A 12,343-nucleotide genomic window follows, 5' to 3' on the forward strand; every position below is an offset into this window, starting at 1 on the left:
TAATGGTATAAAGGGAGACGGACAGCAATAGGCAATGAAGCTGTGTAATTTGACGTGATAAATCTGCCTTTTAAAAAATGGGAGAAAAAGAAGTTCACTATTACGATTACTTGAGTACATAGACTTCACAACCAATTTATCGGATTTGATCAAGAGAGTCAGCACTCAAATAGATTCATATCATCTTTTATAATCCTTATGGTCTAATCTAAAGTGTGGATGGGTGGGAAGATTTTTCTTTTAATAGTAGAAGTGTAAAAGTATACAAAGCCATATTGGACAATGCGCATTGTTTAGCATATTTTTAAAGTCATTTGAGGTAAACCCAGTGAGGTAATAACCAGTAGTTCCCAGTAACTCTAAAAGGCGTGGGGTCCTGAATGCTGTATATGACATGGGATTTCAGGGGATTAAAAATGTTGCCAAAATGTTGAGTATTAACAACTTCTGCTTCTGTATATGTAGTTGGGGAGGCAAAATTGTAGTGAGTTTAGTCTACAGGTGAGTAAAGCGAAGTATAATTTTGAGAAGATCATGTAAACCAGAGATAGAGATTGAAGAAGCCGTTGTAGAGCTAGGTGATGATCGACAGTACTTTAAGATAGGAGGACAAAGTCCAAACTCTCTTGAATAACGCTGTCTCTGCAGCACACACACCCCGTCTTATGTGTTTCTGTCATTACTGCAAGCATGGAGACGTGTGAGTCGTGAGGTTGGGATGGTGAACGCCGTTGTTATTTGCGCGACCTACATTCTCTCTCGCGATAACCCCAAATTGATGTCACTGGCATATGTTTATAGTTCTGTCGTAAATGATGTTTTAGCGATTATACCTTCAGTCCACGGCGATCATTGTTCTAGATTGTTTGCATGGTTCGTGGGTGTTCGTTCCATTACGTCGGCTTGAGTAAATCAGAATGGGGTGAGTTTCGTAGGAATGATGGTGGTCAAGTGCATGGAGCCCCCATAAATGAGAAACACTTGAGATTCTGCTAGAAGTTCTCATTAGACATTACCCACTGTTCCCAATAACCCATGCCCTCCTTTATACCCATGCCCTCCTTTATACCCAACATTAACGCATTAGCACTCATCAGGCAATTTTATTATAGTCAAATTTGGATTACATAGCCCTACATTTCGATTGACATAATTGGTAGACAAGGGGCACATAATATCTCACATTTGACATTTAAAAAGGATTTCTGTGATGCATTATTGAAAATTCAATATTGCATTATATTTCTATAATTCATTTGTGTTGATATCAAATTGTTATGTAGTGATATGTTCACTTTTAGAAGTATTCTGAATTTCTGATTATACTCAGATATCTGGTACCAGCAATACATGTGTATGGCATGAAATGAAAGGAATTCATGTTTTAAAGGTTATCTGTAAAGTGTAAAACAGAAAAATTTATTCCAAAAGAGGGAACCTTGACAATATTGTCTCTATGTCTATGTCTTCATTATATCATCTTATCGTTACATTGTAATCTGAAAGTAACAACCATGGCTATTTAGAATGTGACCTGTAATTAATTTCCACAAGGCTTCCATAGTATGTGTATTAAAAGCAGCTTATTTGGCTGACAGTCTTGAGTGTCCCTCTTCTAAAGAGCAAGGTGGGAGTGACCTGAAAATTGCGCCAAATTTCTCTTTCTGAGCCACGCTTCAAGGCACTGTCCTCGAATCTGAAGAGGTCCCTGAAGACGCGCTTGTAGTGCATTATACAGAGTTAGGTGTGATTGCCCTTAGAGGGGGGTAGATCAATCTGTGTTCTCTCTCTCTCTGAAAGAATTTTGTTTATTCTTCTCAAGTCTGAGAAGGAGGTCATCAACCTGACCCACATCCTGGTCAAGATGAGAATTAGCCTCACTTACTCTCTCTCTCTCTCTCTCACTCTGTCTGTCTCTTTCTCTCTTTCTCTGTCTGTCTGCCTCTCTCTGTGTCTACTAGTATCTGTCTGTCTGCCTCTGTCTCTCTATCTCTCCCTCCCTTCCTCTTCCACATTATTTTCCTCTATCATTCTCTCCTTCTCTCCCTCTCTCCTTCTCTCCCTCTGTCCTTCTCTCCCTCTGTCGTTCTCTATTTCTCTCCCTCTCTTGTCTCTGTTTCTCTGTTTTTATCTTTATCTTGCCGTATTTGTGACTCGTTTTTGTATATATGTTTCTCTGTCACAATATCATTCACATATGTGGGAATAGTCCAAATATACAAAGTCGGAAAAAAAAAAATCTATTTACACTATATATCTGCAATTTTCTGTGAATATATCATTTCCTTATCAATATCTTCTTCTTCTTTTTTTATGCCTCCGCCACCGAAGGTGGTGCCGGAGGCATCATGTTTTCGGGTTGTCCGTCCGTACGTCCGTCCGTCCGTACGTCCGTCCGTACGTCCGTACGTCCGTCCGTCCCGTTTGACCGTTATCACAATATCTCAAGAACCATTTAAGATTTAAACTTAAGACTCGGGAATAGTATTTATCACCATAGGAAGACGATCTGATTAGATTTTGGAGTACGTAGGTCAAAGGTCACAGGTCACAGAGGTCAACTTATGAAATTCCTTGTATTGAGTTTGTTAGCGCGATATCTCAAGAACCATTTGAGATTTAAACTTCAAACTTAAGGATAGTATGTATCACCATAGGAAGACGATCTGATTAGATTTTGGAGCACGTATGTCAAAGGTCAAGGGTCACAGAGGTCAACTTATGAAATTCCATACATTGAGATTGTTATCATGATATCTCAAGAACCACTGGAGATTTAAACTTCAAACTTAGTGATAGTGTGTATTACTATAGGAAAACAATCTGATTACATTTTGGAGCACGTAGGTCAAAGGTCAAGGGTCATAGAGGTCAACTTATGAAATTCCATACATTGAGATTGTTATCATGATATCTCAAGAACCACTGGAGATGTAAAAACTTCAAACTTAAGGATAGTATGTATCACCATAGGAAGACAATCTGATTAGATTTTGGAGCACGTAGGTCAAAGGTCAAGGGTCACAGAGGTCAACTTATGAAATTCCATACATTGAGATTGTTATCATAATATCTCAAGAACCACTGGAGATTTAAACTTCAAACTTAATGATAGTGTGTATCACCATAGGAAGACAATCTGATTAGATTTTGGAGCACGTAGGTCAAAGGTCAAGGGTCACAGAGGTCAACTTATGAAATTCCATACATTGAGATCGTTATCGCGATATCTCAAGAACCACTGGAGAATTTTCACTTCAAACTTAATGATAGTATGTATCACCATATCATAATATCTCAAGAACCACTGGAGATTTAAACTTCAAACTTAATGATAGTGTGTATCACCATAGGAAGACAATCTGATTAGATTTTGGAGCACGTAGGTCAAAGGTCAAGGGTCACAGAGGTGAACTTATGAAATTCCATACATTGAGATTGTTATCATGATATCTCAAGAACCACTGGAGATTTAAACTCCAAACTTGTTTAAATTGCTCTATGGCGGAGGCATCATTTTCGACTGCGCGCAGTCAAAATTCCATCTAGTTTACCAATTCTTCGCTATTCATTAGATTTATTAATAAATACATAACTATTGTTTTTTTTATACATTAAGGAGATATTACACTAGTGAGTATCAAACTAAGGAACAGATTCTTAATTGTCTCTCTATGCAATGTTTATTTTTTTCTAACCATTATTTTTGTTCTCTTTGTTCTTGTATGATATTACAGCATCCAACCAATTGTCGACGGAACAAGATGACATCAAGCCCCAAGTGTCTTGCACACCTTCAACATCGTCAGCTGTAAAACCAACTTTATTATTACCACCATCGTCTCCGTCGATATCAACGGCATCTTCACCCTCTCCATCGCCGTCGACATCGTCGCTAGGTAGCCCGTCAGCAAGCAGCAACTGGGCGCATATTAAGTTTAAGATAGAAAAAAAGGCACCACGCGCATCATCATCATCATCGTCGCCGTCGTCGTCTACAGCCTCGCCATCACCATCTTCGTCGTTGTTCCACGTCTTTCCACCGCCTACTTCACCGCATCTAGGGCACAATCTGCCAAGTGGGTCGTCGTCGTCGTCATCGTCCTCATCGACGTTGCCGCCGCTCTCATCGCTGCCTTCGTGTTCAGGCACCGCTCGTTCGTCAAGCATTCCAACGGTGTTCGCTACTCCTCCGACACAAACTGCAGGATCAGCGTTTCACCGCAAAGCACAAGAAGAACTCGCTCGCAAACCGGCTTTGAAAGAGCTTTTACAACCCAGTAAAATGGAGCCCAATATGTCTATGAACTACAACAGTATGCATCAAGGAGGTAATCATCTCTTCCGTCTTTCTTTTTTTTGTTTTCCTCAATTTTTTTTCTCACTTCTACAGGATCCTCCTCTCATACATATGATGATATTTGTGCCCAATCACCTGTGTTCCTCCCAGACCTCCCAGGTGTATCTTGCTTTGTTTTAACAAAGGTGGTGAAGAAGCGACATGCTAGTATAACAGGAATCTGCCAAGGTCTCAAAGTCTTGTAAATTGAAAGTTGTATCGTATAGTTTCACAAGGTTTAAGGTTCAATCATAGCTATGAGGCAAACGTTTTCTGTCTTTGTATCTTTGGTACAAATTAAAGAAACTGCCTGATTGAGGCTTATGAAATTAGATCAACTAACAACAAGCCAAAGTTTATACATGCTAAAAATAGTTATTCCCCACGCACTAACTAGCATGAATCTGACATTTTAGGCCCCTTTTTGTTGTTGTTATTCTCCAACCTTGGAAATGTAATGCTCATTTACCTTCCTACGACCTCTACCAAGGTTTTAACTCGTCTTTAAATAAACAGTAGTTTATTTTTATTTTTATTGGCTATTTTTGCACGTTTCAATATCACACAAAGTTCATGAATATCATGACAATTCATTTCTACTCGAGAAAGTGAAATCAGAGAAGGCGAAGACAGTTGGGTCGTAGGCTGATTTTCTTTTTTGATGAAATTATACACGTGCACATGAAATGTAGGATCGCTGTCGCTGTAGGCGCATTGCGATTAATTTTGGAAACAATTACTAGAACGGTAAAAATGATATTTCCTGAGAGAAAGGTCAGGGCAATCATATGCTTGGAGTCCCGATCTGAAAATAGTCGCAGAGTGAAGAGTGAAGATAGTTAGAATGAAGTGAAAATGTAAGGCTAGCCCTACCCTCTTTGGAGGCTCTTTTCTATCACGAGCATCCACTACTCCTATCTAATAACTTGTCATGGTAGAGTATTTTTAGATGGATGGGGTAGAAAGAAGTTCCTCTTTTTTTTAATTTAACCCTTTGAAGACTGTATGGGCTCAAACCAAGTGAAATTTGTGTCGAATGAAAATGAAGTTAAGCCTGATGAGTTAACATTTCTAGAAGCTCTATTTAAACAAAAATGGGTATCAAAAGGAAGATGTCTTTTGAAGAATTAAAAAAATATATATATTCTTTCTTTTTTCAAGATTTATTATTTCTTCAAATTCAGGATTCAACATGAAACAGTCAAATGATTGTTGTTTCCATTAATTATTTGTTAAAATATGTTACCTCTAGTTTGTGTATTTAAAATCTTTTTGATCTAGAGATAAATTCACTTTAAATAACAAGGCCCTCATCTTTGAACTTTTGCTCTGCTGTTGAGTCATGGATGCATTGTTCCCCAAAGTTTCTAGGGTTGTAATAATAGCAGCTAGCCAGCAGAAACTACAACAGGGCCACACGAAAATGTCAGATAAATTTAGCAAGACAACTGCCAGAGGGGGTTCTGTTGGGGTATAACTGCATTAGCATACATAGAGACTGGTAACCGTTCACATCTCAAAGTGTGTATACCCTGACCTTTTACATCATGTATAAGCCATACCATGATTCCAGTCTGAATGAGAGAGGGGTTTATACTGGTCTCGTGAAATAAATGAATGAATGAATGAGCGGCAATGCGATATCATCAATCATTACCAGCATGGAGATGTCATGTGAAGTGGTACCACTCTACTACTTTAATGTTAACCCATTAAAGACCAAGACTGAGATAAGTCCAGCTGGAGTCTATGGAAAATGTTTGATATACCAAAAATCAAATCATATCCATTGGGTTGATAATGCCTTTCAATTGAAATGTGCGCTTAGGACCCTTACTTTATCAGTTGTGTCCAAGAAGAAGTCAACCCATTAGTATTAAATTCTTTTTTATGTCCTGGAAAATAGTTGACACTATCTGGATGTAGTAGTCATATGGGTGAAAATGAATAGAGGAATTGGATATTGAACAGAGAAGATACAAGTCGACTTGAAATTTGAAATTGGGGAAAAGCAGTTGGAAAAAGAACAAATGATACAAAGATACAAAGATACAAATGATATAAAGATACAAATGATACAAAGATGGAACCATCTTTGAAGGGTTAAAGGAAGGGTAGATTGAGGGAAGGTTTTGTCCAGCGTATAGAGACTTAGGTGGTCTTACGGAGGCAAAATTGAACTGGTTTACCTCCTCCGACGGCTTCACCATTTCTGGGGGGTAAAGACGTGAATTTGAAGAGAATACCATGCGACGGACGACGAGAAAGAGAGGGAGAGAGAGAAGGCTGGCTGTGAGGAGCCTGCGTGAGGGAGCTCCAGAGAGCAGGTTGATTGATGAATTCGCAAGCAGGCAAGGTTTGGCTGACGTCCAGGCCTCCAATTAACGTGGCAAAGAGAGAAAGAAACACCGGGAGGAAAGAGGGAAAAATACACGGAAGCTATATTTGGACACGAGTGGTAGTTGTGAATGCACAGCTTTGACAAGGCATATTTTTAAATTTTTATTGGAAATGCAATGAGAAAGCATGTAGCAACTCATTTAGTTAGTGGATACAGAAACTTATTGCTACCCCTTCTCCCTCTTTCAACTCAAATTCAAATTCTTATGATCTGGCAATTCTTTTCTTGACTTTCTAAAGAATGCTTTGAAGATAAATTAGTCCATTCTTACATGTTCTTTCTCATGCACCAAGCCAGGTTGTAATTTCAGTCTGCTAATCGATTTCTTAAACTACGGTTTTACAGTTTTTAGAAACCTTCTTTATACTGTTAATATTTTACTCTTAAAGTGCAATATAAGAATTGAAAAATTGATTCTAGTCAAAATCGGAAACCGTACAAAAAAGCTGTCTGGATGAAAACCTCAACATTCAAGCCATCTGATGAAAATCCAATATTCAACTAATATCAGTTGATAGTGCATGATATCAATGTAATGTAATGAAACAATGTGCATTTCAGGTAAATTTATCCTATGCCAACTTTATGTAAAACAAACATTTTTTTTACAGTATTCAGTAATGGTATTGATAGGATATTAACTCATGCCGAGATTGTTCCATCATATCCCCCACCTCTGCAGAAAGGTACTGTAATAAGCTCATAAAATATTTGAAAATCATAAATCAGAATTGTGAATATGAGAATTGCAGTTTTAGCTCTGCAAGTCAATAAACAGAGAAAGAGAGACAAGGTGAAACCAACATTGTGGTAATCGCTTCCAACTCAATTCCTCTGCCAATGCCGCAATAAGACGAACATAAGCAGATTGTCAAATCAAATTGGCAATCTTTGATAATGATAATTATGCATGCTGCAGAAAAAAACTTGCAAGTCCTTTTTAGGAAAGCAAGGGCAGGAGGAAGAATGTGAGATATTTTATGACATTTTCCTCGGTGACATTGACAAAATGGCTTCCTTTGTGTATCTCTTGCCATTAGGGAGAAGGGAGGGCAGAGGCGGCCAAATGTGAGGGCACTTGGCAAATGTTGACGGAGACTTTCATCTCCCTTTCCCCATTAGTATTGTCAAACCCTGATGAGAAGTCCTCATCTACGTTCTCTGATTATGCTTGTGTTTTTATTTACGGTGTTAGAATTTCAAGTTCATTTGGGTGATTGATGCTAATGTTGATAGATCCTTCATGAAGAATTTTTCCCTCAAGAACTGATGCAATCAATGAAATTTAATCTTTGTGGTGATAATACTTGTATTTTGATTTCAAAAGTTATTGCTTTCATTGCAAGTGGATAGAGGAAAAGTCAAAGTTAACACCGATATCATTAACAAAATCACCTATACATTCTCCATCTTCCATTGACACTCCTCTTTTGGGTTCCTCAAGGAAAATTGAAATCAAAAGGCAATCCTTGTGTTAAAAGCAATGAGAACTTAATGGGCAAGAAGCGAGTGACTGTGCATAGGTTTCACAAAACACAGCCTGGAGTTTCTCTGGTGAAATTCTCCGGTGAGAGAGAGAGAGGAGTAATAGTGGTCCAGTTTCCAAGCGTTGATGCAGCAGCTCCGTATAGATTCATGGTTGTGGAAAGCCTGTGATCCGTGGCATTTGGAGTAGGGGAGTTCTCTCTCATCCATCATGGAAGAGATACCCCACAGCTCTCATCTCATGAATATTCAAAAGATGATGTTTTTTCTTGCTTTTTTGTCTGACCAGATGCTGCGCGGAGCACCCGGGTCATCAAGGCGATTGCTTATCTTGACCTAGTTTCCGTGCTATGATAATGCAGAGTGATGCTGTTCAAAATAAGCTTGACAACCATGGTGATGGTGTCGTGAGATGTCGGACAATGCCTGAAGAAAGAGAGATGGAGAGAGAGAGCGAGAGAGAGAGAAGGAGAAGGAAGGAGAGAGTGAGAGAGTAATACAGAATGACAGTCATGTATATATATATATATATATATATATATATATATATATACAGAGAGAGAGAGAGAATGAGAGAAATGACAGGGAAAGAGAGTGGGTGAGAAAGGAAACAATTTATAAGGTAACAAAAAATAAATGGCAGTGACAGAACCTAGAACATATTACAATTTATTATTCATCGAGATGAACTGATTTATTAAAGATTGATGAATAATGTAAAGGAAATGATAACAAGAATAAGAAAACAATAATTTGACTTGAGGAATAGAATAGAAATGCTTGGATATTAAAATAATAGATATTCTACGAATAGAATTTTATCAGTGGAATTAAGAGATAATGTGAAATGTTCCTCAGCTGGAATAAATACCAGGTGATGAAAAGCTGAACAGATATGGAAAGGGGGATTTCATAAGCTAGCGAGGAGTAGAAATTAATAATGGATGTTCAATATCTCTCAGCGAGATTAATTGAGTGGGGTTGAAAAGCAGAAATAATTGATTTTCAGTATGCTTGTCTCATTTTTAGAATACATAGTCCCACCTACAGCATTTAAAAGATACTTTTCTTATCCCATGTTCCAAAAAACCAGTTCAAGGACTCTATATTTTTTAATCTGGCTTGAGGGATGAATAAAGTCTAGAGAGGACAAGGTCTGAGGCAGTGACTCGATGAAAAATAGGACATTTATTGATCTCGTCTGGGAATCAAGATCTGCAAGAATGAATGGACATTATATCAGAGAAGTGTACAAGATGTGTTTTGGCGAAAGAAATGTGATATCCTTGTCAGGTCTTACAGAGGAAATACAAGTTACGTTTGTTAGTTTTGTTTTCTTTTGTCATGTTTGCTTGTTGCATGGTTGGGCAAGGTTGATGATATCCAGCCATGGGTGTAAACAACAAAACTTCTGTGATATGTTGCCTTTCTCGAACAAGCTGTTGTGTTTCCACTGCAGTACTAATAGGCCTATGTTGTCTACATGGTGGAAGTATTTTATTTTTTATGAGCCAGTGCTTATAAAAACACCTCAAAAAAACAAATAACTGCCATGTTGTCATCGGCATCACCAGCAGCAGCAGCAGCAGAAGCATAATTCATTCATTCATTACTACTATTACTGTCATACTTTCTAAGTGTCAGTTAATAATGTTGATGAATTACTACAACTGTCATGAAAATGTTTATACATGTAGCAGGGAATTATAGTCTAAATATCATAAAATCTGTGAAGTTGTCATACTACATAATGCTCTTCAGTTATCTCAGTTTATAACAATAGCTAGCAGACGGTCGTGAAATCATGTCTGGGCTCGATGATTGGAATACTTGTTGATGCTCATAAAAGCAGGATTATGAAGAAAGCTGAAATAGAATGATAAATTGCAGTTGGGACTATTGAATCTGAGGTATATAAAATATGAATTCATATTCCCTAGAAAAAATGATTCATACCCCCTGGGTGTTGGAATACATCATGCGTAAGGGGCATGAAATAATGGGCCCAATCAGAATCCTTGTACATGGGACCGCACAGTCACATACAGAGTGTCATGTCTATTTTTGTGCAGTGTTTTGTGTGTTGCCACCACTTTACAGCTTTGGACATGATTCATGGATGTTTTGGTTTTTTCCTTCCGAAGAAGAAAATTTGGAAGAAAGATATATGGGCTCACTGCACAGATCCGATGTTTGCCCTCTAAGTTCACACAACAAAATAGCTTTTGTACAATGTAGGAATGACAATAGGAGAAGAGTTACAGAGATCCTTGTTTTGAAGATTGAACCTTCCTTACATCCTTTGTCCAATGTGGTGTCGAGTGCAGCGACTTTCTGGGCTGTTGTTGTTGTCTTTGTCAGGGGGGTAATTCTGGCTATAGTTTCCGCACGAAGAGACCTGTAGATGTGTAATGAGCCACACACATCACCATTGTGAATATATCCCTAAACTTATTTTCCATTTACTCACAATAGCTTTTGATTGGGAGGTGCATTAACTTGTTATGAATTATGACACAAAAGCTTTTTTTGTATATTTTTCTAGATGAAAGAAGGGTTGGAAACCAATTTCTTTAATGCAGAAATTCATGAAATTCTGAAGAAATTTCAATGTTATCTATTTAGGTGCATATAATTCCAGAGGATCATGCGATGGTTGGAAAAACACAAAAGAAAGCTATAAAGACGGAAAATAGATAAAGGGACAAACAGACAAACGTTTTCGCATATGAATGTACTTCTCCTGGTTCATGGTACAGTGGCATGGCATCACAATAAGCCGAGGTTTACCACTTCAAGTGCCTGTAAAGGTACAAAAAGTGTCTGAATACCTTGCATTGATATAGGGAGAAGTAGAGGATAGAAACAATAAATAGATAGATAGGATAGATATGATAGGATAGGATTAGGAATGGGGCAGGAATGGGGCAGGAATGGGACAGGAATGGGGCAGGAATGGGACATGTACGGGACATGAATGGGGTAGGAATGGGACAGGAAGGGAGCAGGAATGGGACAGGAAGGGGTCAGGAATGGGACAGGAATGGGGCAGGAATGGGGCAGGAATTGGTCAGGAATGGGGCAGGAATGGGACAGGAATGGGACAGGAATGGGGCAGGATTTGGGCAGGAATGGGACAGGAATGGGACTGGAGTGGGACAGGAATGGAACAGGAATGGGGCAGGAATGGGTCAGGAATGGGATAGGAATGGGACAGGAATGGGACAGGAATGGGATAGGAATGGGACAGGAATGGGACAGGAATGGGGCAGGAATGGGTCAGGAATGGGATAGGAATGGGACAGGAATGGGACAGGAATGGGATAGGAATAGATGGATAGGATAGATAGGATAGACAGAGATAGGTAGATAGATAATTATAGGTATAGAGGTTAATACTCAGGATGAGAATGGAGAGAGTATGAGAAAGACCTGGAGAACTTTGCTTAGGGATCGAGTGAACGATATCAACCTAACCCAGACAGAAGACAGCATCTTACGGTAGGTCTGTCGATGGAACCGTCTGGCATTTTTCAGATGTTTGGAGTGTATGTGTGGGCTGTATTGTTGGAACGCAGGTTTTTATTGGTAGCACAAATATTGGTGAGCGACAGAGGGATGGGAGAACTTTAAGCCATCGTTGATGATGAGCTCCAGGAATTGGTTTACTGAATTAGAAACTTGGTATTGGGTTTAGTATTACAGAATGTGAAGGTGCATTTGTAATAGAGATAAGATACAAACTTTTTGACATAAATAGTCCTTAAAGACAAGTGAAAGACAATTTTTTTCTGGAACTAACATAAAGGTGATAGAAATGGGCTTTTATTAATATAATTGGCCATGCAACACTGTAAGAGCTTGCAAAAGTTTTAAAGGTCTGTCTTGGATCTGAGTGTGAGGCAGTCTGTTATGCCATACTCTCTGTAGGTACGTGAAATAGATGCACATAGAGCGTAAAGCGCAAGGGAGTTGCTCACAGCAGACACTGCGAAAACATGGGGCCTTTGCCGCACTGCACTGCACTGCCTCGGCGCTGCCTGTCTGTGTTCAACCGGTTAGACATGAAGAGCATGGCATTTGCACAGCTGGTTGGGATAATGTCAGCTCTGAACATT

At 38.8% G+C, this 12,343-nt stretch overlaps 1 protein-coding gene across 1 annotated transcript in view; it reads left to right on the top strand.

Moving 5' to 3' along the window:
- The window catches only part of LOC574567 (retinoic acid receptor alpha-A), a 59,684-nt gene that overhangs the window by 17,612 nt on the left and 29,729 nt on the right, over positions 1–12,343 (top strand). Inside the window, exon 2 of the mRNA XM_011682238.2 lies at positions 3,738–4,331. Coding sequence (XP_011680540.1) covers positions 3,738–4,331 — 594 coding nt within the window. The remainder of the gene's footprint in view (positions 1–3,737; positions 4,332–12,343) is intronic.

This window comes from Strongylocentrotus purpuratus, unplaced genomic scaffold (assembly GCF_000002235.5).
Source record: "Strongylocentrotus purpuratus isolate Spur 01 unplaced genomic scaffold, Spur_5.0 spur5_scaffold_7, whole genome shotgun sequence".
Classification (NCBI taxonomy): Eukaryota; Metazoa; Echinodermata; class Echinoidea; order Camarodonta; family Strongylocentrotidae; genus Strongylocentrotus; species Strongylocentrotus purpuratus.